The following is a 19,061-nucleotide window of genomic DNA, read 5'->3' on the forward strand; positions in this document are numbered from 1 at the left end:
ACCCCCCAGAAGCCCCTACTCTGAATGGTATGTTACAATCAGCAGCAGTTTCAGCATCTAGTAGTCTCAAAAAAACTGAGTCCTGCTCCCCAATGCACAGCCATCCTGCTTAAATGCCACAGGTCTCTGGGAGTCAGACTACTGAGATTGTTGCTTTGGCTCTTGTGCATGATGGTGACCATCCCCACTTGTCTTCAGTGACCAAGGGCCACCACCTGGCCCTGCCACCTCAGAATCTTGTTATCCCTGCTGTAGTCCCACCGTCCCTTCTGGCCTACAGACAAGAAAGGAGCCACCCAGAACCTCAAGGACACTGGGGCCCTTCACAAATGCATTTCTCACAGTCCTGGAGGAAAATGTGTCCTCTGGACCACACCAGGTGGGCGAGTGGGTCTAATGTGGTAAGTCCAGGCTACCATTCCAAAGTTCACGCAGTGTAGGCCACTCTTCAGTGTGCATGTCACCCACTGGCCAGAACCCTCTCCGACCCCAGGTGCTGTAGTACCAAATCTAGCATCTCTCCCATTCGTTTGGTCCTGTCCCCTGTTCGGTCCTGTTCCCTGCTGCCCCCTCCTGTGATAGCTATTCCCACACAAGTCCTGCAGACTTCTGTCTGTGTTTACTGGGAGCATCATGTGGTACTTCCACAGGGCTGCATGCCTCCTGCATGTGATCCATGCGCTCAAAGATGACACTCTAGATCTCATGTTCAGAGATCCTGGCCCTGCAAACAGGAGCTCAGGGTTTCTTTCAGAGTAGAGACAGAAATGGTCAGGACATTTATGGGGCACCCTGAACTCATCCGTTCCCTCTCCTACTTTGTGCAGGGGAGTTAGGAGCAGTGAGCAAGTCTCGTTACTATGGAGAAATGGTCACTCAGAACCTTACCTTTTAAAGTGAGTAGGGGTGTCCCATGGTGGCATTCAGGCATGTCTAGAGCCAAAGGCCATGCAGTAGTTCCCTCTACACCACTGGAAATAAGAGTCAGCAGCACCTTTAAATCTATTCAGGTTAGAAATCCCAGAAACTACAGAATATGTTCAGAAAACACCCATTAGACCTAGTACCAGATTCCATATTTATCAGGGTCCTCCAGAGACATATCATCTATACAGCAAACATAAATAACATCCACACATATGACACGCATGCACACACACGTGTGGAGAAGGGGGAGAGAGAAGGAGTGGGAGAAAGAGGAGGAGGGAGAGAGAAGGAGGGAGATAAAGAGTAGGAAGGTGAGAGGAAGAGGGAGAGAGAGGAGGAGAAAGAAAGGAGGAGGGAGAGAGAAAGAAGAGGGAGAGAGTGGAGGAGGGAGAGAGAGAGAGGAGAAAGGTGAGAGAGGAGGAGGGAGAGAGAGAGGAGGAGGAGGGAGAGCAGAGAGGAGGTATGTGGAGACAGGGAGGATCCCTCTTCCTGAAGAGCACCGAGGACACCCTGTGTTTCCAACCTGGGACTGTGGGGAAGGAGAGCACAGAGGTTTTCAGATGGAGTGCTGTGACCTGGTTACTGGCTGGGCTGCCGGGAGGCAAGGGAGGGGTGGGGTGGGGTGGGGTGGGGTGGGGAGGAGTTGGGGTGGGGAAGAATCCTAAGAGGAGAATAACAGATCTCAGCCATGAGAATGGAAGCCATGGCAGCAGGGGCTGAAGGTGCTGGCTCTGCGGGAGGGTCAGGGGAGGCCACGCTTCTGGCCCCATCAGGTGCTGCTGGCCCCAAGGACACCAGGATGGAGTGAGATGTGAAGGGGTGGCCCTTCTGAGACAATGGGCTCTCCTAGGCACTGGAGGTGTCCGACCCCACAGGGAAGTGGTAGGGCAGCCATCGGGGGTAGAAGGATCTGATTCTCTTCAATTCAACGGGAGCTTCTCTGGGTCACCATTTAAATTCTCAGGAAAAGCAACACAACACGTAAGACTAATGGCTCTGATACTTCAGGTTAGTTAGCAGTTACCCTCATTTCCCAGTGGGAACCCTAAGCAAACAGCAGGGGTTTGGGGGTTGTCACAGCAAATATGAGAGCAGCCTTGTATTACTCTTCCTAATTTCCCATTAAAGCATGGATCCAGGTATAGAAAACAGCCAAATGGTAAATCAAAAGAGACCACTTGGCCAAAGCTTGATCTATTGGACAGATGAAGCCATATGTCTGTTTTACCCAACTTGGAGTCTGGAGCCACCAGCCCCATGACCCCTGCAGACACCGTACATGCACCCTGCCACTTCTGTTTCATGGTGAGCTCTGATGAACATGGCAGGACCTGCAGTCCGTGGAGGGCTTTGCTGTGCTCCTGCTCCTCCACAGCTCGGCAAGCGGCAGAGCCCCAGCTCAGCACACTCATGTGGAAGCAGGTGCTCACTGACCTGCATCTAGGCTCCCATCCACTAGGGTGCGGGGCCATTGCCCAAGCGTGAGGACGGCATTTTACCCGCTGCATCTGCAGGGCGCCAGCGCTCCTCTGAACAACTGCAATAACTTAAAGAGAACACAGCCCAGAGCTAATCCTCAAAACATAGCAGTAGGAACTGAACACAGATACTATTCTAAATAAGTATACATTGGTCTGCTGAAAAAGATACTCCAGGATATGCTGTTTGGAAAAACAGAAGACTGGCTAAAAATGACCAATTCCAATTGTGTGTGGTTTTATCCCTACAGGAAGCCCTTCACTCACTCCTGACCACCTGCCCATCTGGGGACGGTACCAGACGCCACAGGTTCCCCCTCTTCCCCGAGACACCAGCTGCAAGTCCAGGGGTTGCCCCCACTGACCCCCCGGCTACAGACCAGAGGCTCCCACGGCTCCTCCTTGGGTCCCTGAACTTGCTTGAGTGGCTCAGATCTCAAAGAAACGTCCCATGTTACCAGCTTATTATCCAAGGCTGTGATCCGGGGCCAGCCCCGGGGCAGGTCACTCTCTCCAAGTCTCTATGTGCTCACAAGCCCCAAGCTCCCCAAGCCCATCCTCCCAGGTTTTCATGGGGCCTCATGACAAAGGCGTGATTGATTACATCACTGGGCATTGGTGACTGATCCCCTCTCCCCTCCCAGAGGTCGGGGCGGGGGGAGGGGACTGAAGTGTCCAACCCTCTGCTCCCAGGGTTGGGTCCCCTGGCCACCTGCCCCCATCCTGAGGGGCCACCCAAGGTCACCTCCTCCACACTCCCTCAGGGGCTCCTTATGAGCACCAGGACACCTCCATCGCTCTCCTCACTTGGGGAAACCCCAAGGGCCTTAGGCACTCTGTGCCAGGAGCCATGACAAAGACACACACGTACTTCGTGGTATAAACCACGCGATCAGAGAAGGCAAAGTAAACACACGTATTTTCCCTGGGGACAAAGAGAAGAGATAGGAGCAACAAAATTTTAGAACTTGGAAACCAGGCAGACTTTGCAAAACCAAGAAAGTAAGCTGTAAGGCCGCAGTGGCACAAGCCAAGAAATAAGCCAGGCTGCAGTGCAAACCCCCTATGGGGAAAAAGATCAGGGACCTCCAAAAGCTGGCGTGAAGTTGGGGCTCACAACCCAGCAGACTCAAAGTTCATTTAAGGAGAGCTTGGTGAGATTGCCGACCTCACGAACCCCGTGCTGCTGGGCCCCACTACCATCTGGCCACCACTTCCTGCTCTGCTGAAGCAGGTGTGGTGAGCTGAGAGCACGGAAATGGGAGGTACATCCCTGGCCCTCCCTGTAGGAGGTTTTCCAGCAAACTCTGAGAGGTAAGAGGACAGCAACCCAGAGAGAAACAACAGCTGCTACTAAAAGGAAGATTAAAAAAAAAATCTTTGGGGATCCCTGGGGTCGAGGCCCACATTGGGCTCCCTGCATGGAGCCTGCTTCTCCCTCTGCCTGTGTGTCTGCCTCTCTTTCTGTGTCTCTCATGAATAAATAAATACAATCTTAATATATAAAATTAAAAAAAATAAAAAATAAATCAATCAGAAATCAAAAATATCACAAAAATGGAAGGGTAGCAGGAAGATAAAACCTTAGAAACAAGAAAAAAACATGGAGAGAGGAAAATGAGAATGCTATGAGAAGCTCAGTACAGGACGCCTGATAACCAGACAATGGGAGTTCCAGAAGGAACACAGTTGACCACTGAGGGGAAGAGCCCCACGTCACAGACAAACCCGAAGGCTCACAGGGACCCACTTGAGGACCTGTGCCAGCAGGAGATCCCCCCCGCCCAGGGGTCCATCAGCTGGTCTGCGGAAGCTGTCCGTGGTGGCCGTGCACACCCCTCCAGCTTGGGCTTTCACACTTGGGTGCTCCTTGCATTTTCCTATACTGCTACTTTGCCTATTTAAAAGCTCCTATAAGTGGTGCTCTGTAGTACGCACTTGATTTTGTTTTGTTCCTGTTGCTTTCGGGGGGATCCAGGTGGGTCTGTGTGGATATGACCAGTCAGCCTGATAAAATCCGTGTACTGCATCACAGTCAGTAGGGACCACTTACCTGCCCAGCCCCCTGAGGAGCAGCCACCACAGCTGTTCATGACCATCAGAGCTCGTCCACACAGTGGGCTTGGTCACAGGGTCTGCACATCCTTGGCCTGGCTAGGTCCTGCCAGTGGCCGAGCCAAGTCACATCCATGACAGCAGCAGGAGACTTCTTGTCCTGACCCACACGCTGACTGGCCGTCAGTGTTGTTTCATCTATCAGGGGTGCCAGCCTCCCTGTCATGGGCCTGCGTCATTTGCTTCAAGACAAGAGCATGTGCCCTGGCCTCCCTGTGCACATCCCACCCCTACTGGCTTGGAAGACGGATGGCAGCAGCTTTGGACGCAGCCACGGGGCCCAGCGCATTACCTAAAGCCTTCTACTTCTATCTGCCTGGGACACCGACAGACGCTTATCCTACTCTCCAATCAACGGCCACAGCCCATTTTTCTGTCGAATTGGCTTATTCCCATTTTGTCATATGAGTTCTTTACCTGGTTGGGTGTGAATCCTTTGGTGGGAATAGGGGCGGATGTTATAAGCATTTTCTCCTATTCTCAGGTTCATCTTCCCCTGTCCTTTGTTAAAAGAACATTTCTAAATTGCCAGATTGTTCTCCGAAAGGATTACACCAACAGACATTCCCAATAGCAGTGTGTGAAAATGCTTATTCACTGTCCTCTAGCCGGTACTGTGTACCCTTCCTTTAATTCTTATTAATGTCATCACCGAAACCTGAATTTCTGTTATTCCAATGCTGATGTAGAACCCCTGTGGAGGGCTGGGGTCAGATCTGCTCTGGGGTGCCACCTGGCAACCCACACTCCATCCAACTCATGTCTGTGTACTTTGCCCCGGGCCCCCGAGTCCAGGGGAGGATTCTCTGTGTGCCACTTCCAGGTGAGGGGAAGACAACACTGGAGATTGGGTGGCAGGCTTTCAGGGACCAGGCGTGGAAGTGACTCACATCACTCCTGCCCACAACTTGGTCCCATGACCCCGGGGTGGCATAAAAGGCAGAAACTGCCCAACTGTGTTCCCAGGAGGAAAGCTCACAAAGGGTTCATGACCTCCCACTTCATCCACCACAAGCACCCCTCCTTAGGTTAAGCACCATGGTACTGCCTGGCTTTTCACGCGCTCTCTCCCTTGGGCACATGGAGAGCCCAGAGGCCCCAGGACATAGGATAACACGGCAGGCAGACTGTAGACACAGGCAGGAGGACTTGGCAGTCTTCTATGAAGCCCTTCTGTAAAGGGATGTGTAGAAATCTTAAAGGTGCTACTCTTCCCACTAACACATCTACTTTATAAATGCTATTTTTCATTGACAGTTATTTCTATAACTAGATCATGGGTTCATCATTGCATTTCTTAGACGAACAAATCATCTTTTCTTAGTTTCTTAGTTTTCAAAAAATGCAGGAACATTGGCACACATCATACACAAAAACAAAAGCTCCTTGGGGTCCCTAACCCCAATCCCCCCAAAAGAGTGGGGGGTCTCTGAGGTAGAAGATTGGGAGTGGCTGGTGTGGCAGCAAAAGTGGCAGCTCCTGGAGCCAAAGTGAGTCAGCTCAAACCTTGAGGCTACATGGCCACGCAAAATAACAAACTTAGTATGCATGACACTGAAGAAATCACCAGCCTCTGGGCCCATTTCCCCCACATGATTAAATGCGGTAATCTTCCTTAATCACATAAAACTGAAGCTCTGCACCTGGCACACAGTGTGCCCCCCACCAACGCCTAATCGGTGTAACCGTGCACAGCATGACCCGTATGTCTGAGACACTCCCTATACCTGTCAGCCATGTCCAGGTCCGATTCCATCTTGTCCAGGCCTCTGGTGATGCTGTCCAGCTGTTCGCCCTGATGGTGGAGGACTCGGGCTGTCTCTTCTAGGCGCTTCTGAGAACAGGCCATCAGACCTGTCAGCTGCTTCCCCTTGGTCACAGGGAGCGCTGCCTCTGGTGGAGACAGCAGCAACTCTCTCCAGAAATGCTCAATGATGCTGAAGACTGCATTCCGACTGGGCTGCAAGGAGCTGAACCAGTGCTTGAGGCCGCTGTTCTCCAGGATGGTGATGGAACTGAAGACAAAGTGAGAAGCTTCCTTCTTTATCTCAACCACACTAGACAGCGGGAAGCTGACCAAGGTCTCCCCGGTTTTATCAGTCATAAATCTCAGGGAGCGAGAAGTTAATGAAAGCTTTCCAGGAACCCATCGCTTCTCTGGTTCTAAGTAGTAGGAACAAGGCCAAGAGTGCACGCAGATCTCTCTGCTCATCTGGCTCCCAAGGTGGTCTGTCCTACGGCTCGGCGTCAGCCACTCCGTCTCTGGAGGAGAGGGACAAGTTAGTGGGTGGGAGAGTCTAATGAGCGTCAGCACAGTTGGCCTACAGACACTAGGACAGTGGTGGCGAGGCTGTGCTTGGGCTGCTGAGCACACTGGGGACTCCTACCACCCAGACATGCAGGACGGAAGCCCACGTCACCCAAACCAGGGCCCACAGCCCGATGCCACTGCAACCCCAGGATCCTTCACAAGAACACTGTTTTGGCTGTGACAATCTCACCAATACACACTCCTCACACATTCCTTTTTTTTTTTTTTTAAGATTTATTTATTTATGAGAGACATAGGGAGAAAGAGGCAGAGACATAGGCAGAGGGAGAAGCAGACTCCATGCAGAGAGCCCAACATGGGACTCGATCCTGGGACTCAGGGATCACGCCTGAGCCAAAGGCAGACGCCCAACTGCTGAACTACCTGGAAGTCCCTCCTCACACATTCCTACACTAACATTCTCCTCTTGAAATTTTTATCATAAAGGAAATAATGAAGGGAAAGTCTACACAAAGGCTTTTCCCTTCTTGCATGGCCCACAAATTCCATAAAGTTCTACGTAATTATCTAGCTCTACCTTCAGTTTTATACAGTTGTACATAGTGAACATATACCATCCACATCTAGTTTGCACTTTTTAAAAAAGATTTTATTTATTTATCCATGAGAGACACAGAGAGAGAGAGGCAGAGGGAGAACCAGGCTCCACGCAGGGAGCCTGATGTGGGACTCGATCCTGAGACTCTGGGATCACACCCTGGGTCGAAGGCAGATGCTCAACTGCTGAGCCACCCAAGCATTCCTACAGTTTTCATTTGTTAATGAAATATGGAAACCCAGGAATGACGGAGTAAGACAATCGTTATAGAACACTATGTCTGTCCCTCTCACTTAACCAGATGAGCCAACAAAGCTAGGAAAGGAAGAGGACCTCGTACAAGGTCAAACCACAAGTACAGGGTGTGGAATTGGCTACAACTAGGCTTGGAAATACCTTGTGCACCTCACATCTGGGCAGGGGGCCACCTATACTGGGGCCTGTCTTCCACTCTCCCGCATCCCCTGCTGCATACATGCAGTTACGGCACAACCTACTTACAAAAATGAGAGAATGAATCGCTGATGTTATCTTTTACAATACTAAGAAATGTGGGCCTTTGCAGCATGGCCAGAGCCTCAGGGAGTCTCTGAATCGTGGCCACAGGTGCCAGGCCCCACATGCCACGTGGGGCAGCTGGCAGGCAGGACTTGACTCTGACATCATCCCTGGCTCCTGGAGCTCAGCATCTACTGAAACCCTATGAATTTGTCCACAGAGTTATACTTTTAAAGACCGAGACCTCTAGTGACGGCATCAAACAAGAAAAGCTAGGCAAAACACAAAAGAGCTTGCATGGTATGGAGCTTCCTCATTATACAGAATCCGAGAGACTAGAGAGTTGGCAATGCATCGCAACACTACCGATGCGCCTAGTAGATGGCAAGCTCACAGCTCACAGTGTGAGCTTAGGGGCCTCTGCAAAGAGTCCACAAACCCACACACCAGACCTTCGGAATGGAATACCGAGTCACCTTCCTACAGGGCATGACCTGTGGGCTCTCACAGGAGTCTTCTGGCCATGCTGGGACGGTGTGCAAGTCTACCATCTGGGGCAGTGTGGCTGCCTTTCCGCTGTGACCATGTCTCTCACTGGACAGAGGGAACTGGAAAGCAAACGTGTCTTGGTCAGACTTCTCCCCCCACCTGACATTGAAGCAAATCCAGACTACAGAGTGCTGCCAGCCCGGGGCCTCTGACAGCACAGACCTGCAAGGTCCCTCGCATGAGACCTGCCAGTGCTGTTGGGCCACCAGGCCACAGGCAGTCATTCAGACTGTCAGAACCAGGGACGACTATTCAGTTTTGGGTGTTTCCCAGTTCAAGACCAAGGTCGGAGGCTGGATGCCTGGGCCCCACCACCTGAAGATGGCCTGACCCCGGTCCTCCCGGCTGAAGGGAGCCTCCTGCCATTCAGCCACCTGACCCCCACACAAGTCTCCAACCCGCAGAGAGAGTCGGGGCATCGAGTGGTTGGGGGCCTGCTGCAGCATGGAGGCTGAGTCCCTACCTCCAAGAGTCTGTGCCCCTCGGGGCACTTTGGAGCACGGCAGGGTCCGAGGACCCCAGTCTGCCACATATGTTACCATTGTGGAAAGTCACTTCACCCTCTGGGCCTGTTTACCCACCACTAAAAACCGAAAAGGCAAGGATAACATCAGCTCTAAAATGCACTAGGATTCAAAGAGGAGGAGAAATGAAACTTCTCACTATGGATTCCAGGAAAAAGCAACAGGAGAAAGCTGTGGACAGCACTCTGCCTCCCACACATTTCCATGGCGTCTTCCTAAACAGACGGAGTAAACAAGGGTGAAGTGGAGAGCCAAAGCAAGAACAACATTCCCACACCCTCCCTCTCCCTGAGCTGCAGACTCACCTGCCACACCTGTCCCCAGATGTCCTGCCTGCCCTTGCCTGCCCTCTGTTCCCCACTACCCACTGCGGGAAACAGGGCCCCACTGCATACGAGGCCGCGCCTGGTCCTGTGCCCTTGATCACGACCCCTTCCAGCAACATCAACCTCTCCGTTCTTCCGACACTAGGGCACACTATTTTTCCAAAGGCCAGACGGTATCTTAGGTGTTGTGGGCATGTGGGCCCTGCTGCCAGGGCGCAGCTCTGCCGCTGGACAGTGGAAGCGGCAAGGGACAGCGCAGAGACAGAGGGCTATGTGTGGCCATCCTTGTTCACAAAACTGAATTCACAGCCGCACATTTGCCCTCCTTGTCCTGACCCTCTCATCAGTTTGCACAGATGCTTTAAGGTCTCCATCTTAGAAGAGACCAGCGCCGCCCCCCCACCCCCTTGCCACAGCCCTCTCTGGCTACCGCTCCTCCAAGAGACACCCACTGCGGCTCCCACCACCAGGCCTCCCACCCCCAGACAGGCTGCTCCCCACTGCTTACTGATGCTGCTCTGCCCAGGCCTCCCCAGGCCTGCAGGTGGCCAAATGCAATGCCCACATGTGTTCTAACCCCTGTCCGACACAGCTGCCCTTCTGGAGACAGCGGGCTCCTTCTCTGGTCTCCCACCCTCCCCACCCCATGGCCAGCTCCAGGGGAGCCCCCTCACTCCCATAGCAGATCCTTCCTTGACCACGCAGCACTTGCCACAACCTCCAGGAGCCTGGGCATGTTCCTACATGGTGACAGGCTCAGTGTACACGTCAGGAGGACGGTGCCTTGGGCACAATGCCAGCACACCATGGGCACCCAGTAAACACTCACTGACTGAACCACCTAGTGACATCACACGGAAACACTGACTGTGTTCACCGTGGATGGCTTTCTTCCTTAAGTGTGCTGACCTGGGTCTTTGATCCATGGTGTATTCCTGGAGGCCTTGTTCAGTCCTTGCCTATTATAACCTGGAACCCACATCGACCTGCACTGACCTAGGGCCTGAACTAGGGCATGGAGCTGAAGTAGGATGGGAAGATCTTGGTGCAGGACTCTGAGGGATGCTCAAGGGGAGACACGAACCGGCACGTGGATGGAGTGTGCGGCATCCGGCATTTTGAACCACATACTATTGTACACGGATGTCTCCTAGTGCTTGCACCGGCCTGTGCCCTGGGTGAGACTCAGCATCAAATAAACACCCTATTTTTAGTCAGTTTCTAAAGTAACAGAACCAGCGACATTTTACACAAGTTCCAAGGACTTCTGAACACAAGGAGGTCTGGAGGCAGAACAGTGGCAGCAGTGTCTCCTGGTGCCGGCAGCCACCGTTTCCATTACCTCCATCTCCTGCTCCTCAGAAGCTCCCACTTACAACCCGGGAGGTGCCAGTGTGCTGCTGGGGTGTTTCAGGGCCACACTGTGGCCGAGTCACATGACACACACCAACCTCCTCACTCCTTGGAGAGAAGGAGCAGTCTTCCTTCCTGCTGAGGGCTGACTGTGCAAGCCCCCTTCTGCCTCCATGTTCTGACTCCATAGGTCCGAGCGGGGCCCGGAAAATGTGCATTTCTCATAGTTCCCAGGCAATGCCAGGGCTGCTTTCCAGGCGCCTTTGAGAGCCACAGCCCCATCTGTGCAGTGCTGGTGACACGTCTAGAACCAGAGGGCCACCGTGTGGACACAGCACGAAACACGGGGTCTCATTTCCTACCCTGGCTTGGCTGCCTCCACCATTCTGGGGAGCAAGTGGACCTGGTGGCCCAAAGCCTCCTGTTTCTGAGGTAACTTAGTCTCAATGACCAAGCCTCAGGAGCCAGAATCCAGGATTCTTCCCAGGAGACACCTATCTGAATTCCGTGTTTCTCCCAAGAGGCAAACTTTAAACCACATTTTCTAAATCTTCAGACAGTTATAAACGCTCTGCTTCCCAAGCTTTTCCTAACTGCCTCCTGGTGATCTGCATTCAGCACAACTGAAACCCAATAATTAAGGAAGATCTAGTCAATCCACGGTAAGATGTGGACAGTATTGGCTCAATTTTTTTTTTAAAAAAGATTAAAAACAGCAAAAGCTTACATACATGTTTCCATACGTAAGAAATAGGCGGGAGGGGGTGTGTACGATGGGGGGAGAAAGGAGTGGAAAATACGAACGAATGCACAAATGCCTGGGAGGACAACTGTATCTCAAAGTCCCATCTAGGGAGGACTATGGGGGTCCCTCTCCCCACACACTGCCGTCGTGTTCTCCTAGATGGGCACCTGCTGGTCCCTGAGGAATTCTGCCTGGGAAGCAGCCTTTCCTGCGGCTCCACTGCCCCCCTGTCTGGCATTCTCAGCTCCCACCGTGGACCCTCTTCGCCCTGATGTCAGACGCTCCCAAACTCATTCTCCTGGTCCCTCCCTCCTCTCTGCCTCTCCCTCCTCGTGGTCCACCCTGTTCTTCAGGGGCAAGAGTCCCACTCAAGCCCTGCAAAGCTCAGAGTCCCAACACCCCCAGGCCTTCCTTATCACACCTGCGAAGGTAAACACAGTGGTATCTTCCTCGTCTAATAAAGGGGCGTCCTCTGCCCCCCCTTTCACTCAGAGGGTCCCTTTGTTCAGGAATGATGTAAGCCCACATCCATATTTTACAAGGCACAGTCACCAACTGCCACCTCAGAGCTCTAACACATTCCTACAGAACTGAGTCAGGAGTGTCTCACCAGGTGCAAGATGACACAGGCGCATCTGCTTTTCCCTCAAGGACCTGAGTGCTTTACCAGGTGTGAGGTGTGTGAAGGCCTGCCCACTCTGCGTGCCTATCATCTGCAGAGCCCTCACAGTAAGCAGCCCGCCTTCTTTCCTTCCCTCCCAACGGGGTTAGGCTGTGTTCCCAGGACACTTTCTCTTACGCGCTCAGACCCTTGCTGGTCACCCCCACCCAGGCCCCCCCATTCCAATCCTGCTGGAGTGCAGCCTCAGAGCCTCACCTTTGCTCCCCCAAACTCGCGTTTCAGGCCTCTATTCCCCACCAGCCACTCATCATCTCCTTAGGTCGCAAACATCTCTTCCAGGTCCCCAGCATCCCCTTGGGTCCCCCCACATCCCCTCTGGGTCCTTACCATCCCTCTGGCTCCCCAGCATCCCCTCAGATACTCCGTATTCCACCGTATTCCGGCCTCCAAGCCCCGCAAAACCTCCTCTGCACCCCCCCAGCCCCCCAGCCCCCTCTCCAGCCTCCCCGCCCACGCCCACGCCCCACACCGGCACCCCCCCCCGCCCCGTCCACCGCCACCTCGGCAGCCCCTCCAAGCGCCGCCCTTTGCCCTGCCCCCGGGACCCCGCTGTCAGCCCGGCGCACGTCCCACGAGCTCCCCCAGCCTGGGGCGCGCTGGCAGCAGAAGGGGCTGTCCCCGAGGCAGCAGCGGTAGGCAGGGCGGACCCAAGGGACGGCCACAGACTCCGGGAGCCGCTTACCTGAATCACCGCAGGTGCGAACGCGGCGAGACTCGGGCCCGACGCCGCCTGACGGAGGGCTGCGGACCGCTCTCGCGCCCGAGCAGAAAGAGGTCCGCGGGCTGCTGTGCGCGTGCGCCCAGGGCCCGCCGCGCCGGGATCCCTGCTCCGGCCGGAACTGGGGCCGCGGTGGGTGGGTTCTGCTCGGCCGCGCTGGGCCGACCGCGGGCTCCGAGCTCCTGTGCCGCTCGGCTTTCGCTCCGGCTGGCACCGAGGCTGTGAGCTTCCGGTCTCCGCACTAGCCTCTACTCCGGAAGTAGTTTTAGCAAGTACTTCCTTTCCCCGCCCGGCTTAAGGAGCCGGGAGCCGGGAGCCGGGAGGCGGGAGGCGGGAGGCGGGTGGCGCGTTCCCGGCCCGTGCCCCTCGCTGGGTCGCGGGGGCCCAGAAGCCGGGGCCCTCGCCGCTCTCCCGCCCCGCGCGGGATGGACCGGGAGACACGCGTGTTCGCCGAGAGCCACTTCCGAGGCCTCCGGGGGCGCCCAGCAGGCGGGGTGGGCGCGTCCCCGGGCCGCGTGGACTTCATCGAGGGGCCTGACTCCTTCTCCTACGCCGACTTTTTCAAGGGCTACCTGCTGCCCAACGTGCCGTGCGTCTTCTCCAGCGCGTTCACCGAGGGCTGGGGCAGCCGCAGGCACTGGGTGACCGCCACGGGGAAGCCCGACTTCGAGCACCTGCTCCGCCAGTATGGTAGGGGCGGGGCGCGCGGACGCTTGGGCGGGGGCGTGTGGCCCCTCGGGGAGGGGCGGGAGGGGCGGGGTGGGGGCGGGGGTGCGTCCGTAGGGCTCACGCCTCCGCGGGCAGTGGCCTTACCCTCCGGCCTTGCCCCTGGCCGCAGGAGAAGTGGTGGTCCCCGTGGCCAACTGCGGGGTGCGGGAGTACAACTCCAACCCCAAGGAGCAGATGCTCCTCCGCGACTACATCAGCTACTGGAAGGACTACATCCAGGGGGGCTACTCCTCTCCGCGCGGCTGCCTCTACCTCAAGGACTGGCACCTGTGCAGGTAAAGGCCGGATGCTGCTTCTGTACCTCACACTGAGCCTTGGATGCGCCCAGCTTGCCCCCTGGGAGGTGTGCAGTCCTGGCTCCTCCAGCGTAGCGTCCGATCGCAGGGCCCCCAGCTGGGAGCCCCGGTGGGCCGAGGGGACCACCTCTCCCGGCCTGTGTGCCAGACTTGTGCTGGCCACCCCAGGCCTCTGATTGGCGGTGGCAGCGGCACCCTTCTTGTCGGGTGCTGCGCTTGTCCGCTCAGCTTAGGCCGGTTCTCACACCCTGGCTGCCGCCCGTCCTGCACAGCCTTGCTTTGCATACTCAGGTTCTTTCAGCCACTGTTTCAGCAAGGCGGTACCCAGCCTGGGGAGACTCTCCATCAGTGAACAGTGACTCACTGACTTTAAGGAAGCTTTCCTTCTTGTGCTTGGTCCCCACCTACTCACCCTGCTCCCGCGCCAGGGGGTCCCATGATGGGGGCTCTGGGACACATGTCACACCCTCATGCAGCCTCACCCATTGGCTGCATTCCTGCTCTCAGAGGGGGTCCTTGGGTTTTGTGCCCATTCCCCTACCCAGGGCTGTGCTGGCCACCCCAGCCAGCTGGCACAGGACACACAGTAAACGCTCAATTCGTGTTGTATAAATGAGCCAACAATTGAATATTTATTTTTCTGATGTGGAAACTAAGGCTCAGCATGCTAAAGGGAGTCTGGGTTCACTTCCTTATGATTCTCTGGATCCATCCAAGAGTGCACCTCACAGATGCTCCCTGCCACGCTGCATGTTTGGCATGGAGAGCTGGCCAAGGGACAGTGGTCTTGGCCCTCAGGGACTCCTATTCTAGCACACATAGGGACTCCTAGACCCAGATGCTCCTGCATGGTGGTTTTGGGTTTCCAATAAACAAGAAGTGGGTATTTGTGTGTAACTGTCTTTTAGGTTTTGCATGGGACATGGTTGTCCTTGAAACTTATCCACTGTTTATTTGAAGGTCAGTTTTGATTGAGTATCCTGTATTTTCTCTGGAAACCCTAGAATACACAGCAGAGGAAGGCTGAGTCAGGCAGGCAGAGGTGGCTCTGGGAGTTTTGAAGGATAAGCAGAAGTGTAACCAAGGCATGGAACAGAGAGATCGGCATGGTGTTTTGGGGATCTCCCCTGTCATGACCTCTGGCCATGAGGATGTGTGAGCTACTCCAGAGCCTGTTCCAACATGTCACTGGGAGAGCTATGCTCTCCCTTGGGCTGATGAGCTCCTGTGTCTGGAGGCCCGTTGGTTTGGTTGTGGGGATCAGGCTCTTGGACCAGAGGAGTAGGGAGTTGAGGGGTACGGGAGAGGGACCTCGATGGATGGACATGGGCCGATGGATGGACATGGGCCGTACTGCCTGGGCCACGGGTCGTGCATCCACTTGATAAGATTCGAGGGCACTGGCGGGGTGAGAGTATAGATGAGGCCACAGGTTCTGGAAAACAGCAAAATGCAGATGAGGCACTTAAAGCCCCAGCTCAACCAGAGGCTGAAATCCTGGGAATGTTGCAAGAGTGGTCTGGAATAATTGGGTTATGGGGTGCTGCCTGCATGGGTCACCCAAGCTGCGTCACAGCACCGGCAAAGCTGGCTCATGTGTTTATGACTGTGGTTCGTTCTTTGGATGGGGCTTAGGTGGGGTCACGGGCTGTAGTGGCTGTGGTCTGAGATGGCCCCACTCAGCCTTACTGCAGGCACCGGCTCCAGAAGGCACCTCAGAGTCATTCACTCGCTCTGAAACTTGCTCTCCCGTGTGTTGGGGGCACAGGTGTGGGGAGGTGAGCACTCCTGCCAGAGCCTTGTGTCACTCCATCCAGGGACTCCTTGGCAGAGGATGTGTTCACCCTGCCCATGTACTTCTCATCTGACTGGCTCAATGAGTACTGGGACATCCTGGACGTGGATGACTACCGCTTCATCTACATGGGGCCTGCCGGCACCTGGTACCATTTGTGCGCCACCCTCCTTCCTGTGCCTCGTCCCTGCCTGCCTCTCCTCCACACCCTCCCCTACCCCGTCGACTCCGGGAGAGCCTCTCTAAGATGCCCAGTCCGTGGAATAGGCTGCCAGGTGTTCCAGTCCCCAGCCTCCTTACTCACTGCCCCTGGAGCCTCTGCTTAGAGCCCTTGTGTTCTCAAGTGGGGGAGGTAGGACCCTGGGGCCCATGTCCGTGGCCAGCCTGTGCTGAAGAAGCAGATCGCCTCTGAGCCAAGAGGCACCAACAGGAGGTTTCACACAGGTCACCGTTCCATGCCGACATCTTCCGCTCCTTCAGCTGGTCTGTCAACATTTGTGGGAGGAAAAAGTGGTTCTTCTTCCCTCCGGGGCAGGAAGAAGCCCTGCGCGATTGCCACGGTGGCCTGCCCTACGATGTGACCTCCCCTGCACTCCTTGACAGCCAGCTGTACCCCATGCGCGAGCACTGCAGCCCACCCCTGGAGGTCACGCAGGAGGCGGGCGAGATGGTCTTTGTGCCCAGCGGGTGGCACCACCAAGTCCACAACCTGGTAGGGTGGGCACACCCCACCGCATGTGACTGCAGCGTGGCCCAGACAGGTCAGGGAGATGCCCTGGGGCCCCACTGGTCTGACCCCCACCCCAGAGTGTCGTCTGCCCCTTGGCCTGCCCGGTAGCCCTTCTCACCCTTGGCACGTCTCAGATGCCTTTCCAGAGAGAGGGCCAGGCCCACCCCCTCCTGATCCCACAGCAGACAAGCTACCCTCTAGGAGAGCCTGGGTATGGGACGGACAGGCTATGGGCAAGGGCCCCCGTCCCAGCCTCTGTTTCTTCCCCTCCCTTCCATATTTCTTCCTGGGCAGCAGTGGGTAGTTACCAGCCCCCTGGGATCCCTGCTTTGGGTCAGCTATGGACTCAGGAGACACCAGCCCCCTCTTCATGCTAGCATCCACTGGGAGACAGTCGGAAGGACCTCTGGACAGTGGTGGGCATGGTCTGGTATGGACTTATGGGGACACCCATGCCCCACCTTTTTCAGGATGACACTATTTCCATCAACCACAACTGGGTCAACGGTTGTAACTTGGCCAATATGTGGCACTTCCTGCAGCAAGAGCTCCGTGCTGTGCAGCAGGAGGTCAGTGAGTGGAGGGACACGATGCCTGACTGGCACCAACACTGCCAGGTAGGGTAGCCTGGAGGGGCTCTCCAGAGCTGCAGTGGAGGAGGGGGGAGAAGGGGAGGCTCAGCAGGACCAGGGCTCGGGGGGCAGGGGGGGTAGGGGGAGGCTCAGCAGGATCAGGGCTGCAATGGGAGTGGGGGGAAGCTCAGCAGGACCAGGGCTGTCCCCACCATCAGGGATGGACCACTCTTTTTTTTTTTTATTATTATTATATCACCATTAATTTATTGGTTTTGTACATTTACTGTGGTTATATCAGATTTTTTTTAATAAATTTATTTTTTATTGGTGTTCAATTTACCAACATACAGAATAACACCCAGTGCTCATCCCGTCAAGTGCCCCCCTCAGTGCCCGTCACCCAGTCACCCCCACCCCCCGCCCTCCTCCCCTTCCACCACCCCTAGTTCATTTCCCAGAGTTAGGGGTCTTTATGTTCTGTCTCCCTTTCTGATATTTCCCACACATTTCTTCTCCCTTCCCTTCTATTCCCTTTCACTATTATTTATATTCCCCAAATGAATGAGAACATATACTGTTTGTCCTTCTAGGATTGACTTACTTCACTCAGCGTAATACCCTCTAGTTCCATCCACTTTGAAGCAAATGGTGGGTATTTGTCATTTCTAATGGCTGAGTAATATTCCATTGTATACATAAACCACATCTTCTTTATCCATTCATTCGATGGACACCGAGGCTCCTTCCACAGTTTGGCTATTGTGGACATTGCTGCTAGAAACATCGGGGTGCAGGTGGGATGGACCACTCTTAAGATAGTTTGCAGTCTGGGCCCTACCCATAGTCAGCAGATACTGCTCATGCTCTGCTCTCCTCTGGCCAGGTCATCATGCGATCCTGCTCTGGGATCAATTTTGAAGAATTTTACCACTTCCTCAAGATCATCGCTGAAAGGAGGCTCCTCCTCTTGGCCAAAGGGATGGGCTATGGTGAAGTGGAGGACAGTCAGGACACTCGGCTGGGCCGCCAGCAGGCTGCTTTTGATGTCAGCCGGATTGCAGAGGTGCTGGCATCTGTGGTGGCCCACCCCGACTTCCAGAGACTGGACACTAGCATGTTCTCTCTGCAGCCAGAGGAGCTCTTGCAGCAGCTGGAAGAGGTCATGGTCACCACCGCCTCTCTTTAGCGAATGCAGCCTGGATCAGGCGGAACCCTGAGGCACCAGCCTGGGAGGCAGGCAGTCTGTTCTAGTGTCGCTTCCAGAAATAAAGCTCAGTGCTTCTGTGTGGGCTCGGACATGTCACCTTCCTGCTGAACCATTGTTGTCTCAAGTGTCTCTTAAAGGTCTAGTACTATCCTGCCTGTCTTTTGGCATCCCTCGGACTGTGATGCCTGTGCAGAAGATTCCGCTTCTTGTCTTCATGAGGCTCAGCCAGAGTGCCTTGGATCCAGTGAGGGGGGTGGAAGGTAATGCCAAATGAGATTTGCAGCACAGAGGCCTGGAGTGTGCTGGGGACTCCGGAATGGGGGCGGCATGTGGCTGGGATAGTTGATGCCCCCAGCCTTCTCTGAGCAGAGGCCAGCATCCGAGCCAGTAGGCTTCCCATCCATGGCGGGGTGAGGCAGCTGGCCTGCCTGGCAGGGCCCCCTCTGCAATGGGACCACATTTGTGCTTGCCTACATCTTCCCCTGGAGCAAGCTTCTCCGTGTAGGGTGTAGACTTGGGCCCAGGGCAACCCCTAGACCAGGGCCTCTGTCTGTATCCTAGAAGAACCACTATTTATGTAGAGCCTGCCTTCCCTCTACTGGCCTGTGCCTCCCCTGCCCCCTTGTCCCCTGCCCAGGGCCCTAAGCCAAAGAGGTCTCTTTGGTCAGGGCACCAAGCCAAGCTTCGTACCTCGTCCCTCAGGCGGTCCCCGGGCATCATGGGTCTGTCATTTTCAGGTGCCACTTGGGGTCTGCTGGCACCAGGGATGCCATCTCCCTCTTGCATGTGACAGTACTGCCTTTGTCAATCTGGCTCTGAGTCCACCCTCATGGCTGGGGACCCAGCAAGGGCCAGGACCTTGCCCAAGGTGTTCAAGGCTCCCTGCAGGCCCCCTCCCACCCTTCACATGGTCTGGCCATGTTAGGTGACCAGCAAGTTCAAAA

General features: G+C 55.2%; 2 protein-coding genes across 5 annotated transcripts in view; one reads left to right on the top strand and one right to left on the bottom strand.

Moving 5' to 3' along the window:
- The window catches only part of SNAP47 (synaptosome associated protein 47), a 45,884-nt gene extending 32,861 nt beyond the window's left edge, over positions 1 to 13,023 (bottom strand). For 3 of the 4 annotated variants that reach the window (XM_049093451.1, XM_025454910.3, XM_035698525.2), the window contains exons 1-2: positions 12,750 to 13,023; positions 6,248 to 6,782 (exon numbers count right to left, since the gene is read on the bottom strand). In XM_049093451.1, the coding sequence (XP_048949408.1) occupies positions 6,248 to 6,732 (485 nt within the window). In that variant the 5' untranslated portion in view covers positions 6,733 to 6,782; positions 12,750 to 13,023. Of the gene's footprint in view, positions 1 to 6,247; positions 6,783 to 8,364; positions 8,497 to 12,749 lie in introns of those variants that run through there. The other variant, XM_035698523.1, reaches the window with a different exon arrangement.
- Positions 13,024 to 13,078: 55 nt separating this feature from the next.
- JMJD4 (jumonji domain containing 4) lies at positions 13,079 to 18,206 on the top strand. The gene is made up of 6 exons (XM_025454909.3): positions 13,079 to 13,475; positions 13,624 to 13,789; positions 15,628 to 15,753; positions 16,050 to 16,317; positions 16,806 to 16,952; positions 17,794 to 18,206. The coding sequence occupies exons 1-6, from the start codon at positions 13,211 to 13,213 to the stop codon at positions 18,094 to 18,096; spliced, it is 1,275 nt and encodes a 424-aa protein (XP_025310694.1). The 5' UTR covers positions 13,079 to 13,210; the 3' UTR covers positions 18,097 to 18,206.
- The last annotated feature ends 855 nt before the right edge of the window (positions 18,207 to 19,061 follow it).

The sequence above is a fragment of the Canis lupus genome, chromosome 14, assembly GCF_003254725.2.
Source record: "Canis lupus dingo isolate Sandy chromosome 14, ASM325472v2, whole genome shotgun sequence".
Classification (NCBI taxonomy): domain Eukaryota; kingdom Metazoa; phylum Chordata; class Mammalia; order Carnivora; family Canidae; genus Canis; species Canis lupus.

Excerpts from the sequence above, each read along its gene's own strand:
- JMJD4 (XM_025454909.3), top strand. The coding sequence starts at position 13,211 with ATGGACCGGGAGACACGCGTGTTCGCCGAGAGCCACTTCCGAGGCCTC. Across the intron at positions 13,476-13,623 it reads GCACCTGCTCCGCCAGTATG|GAGAAGTGGTGGTCCCCGTG; the intron begins GTAGGGGCGGGG and ends CCCTGGCCGCAG. Across the intron at positions 16,318-16,805 it reads ACCACCAAGTCCACAACCTG|GATGACACTATTTCCATCAA; the intron begins GTAGGGTGGGCA and ends CACCTTTTTCAG.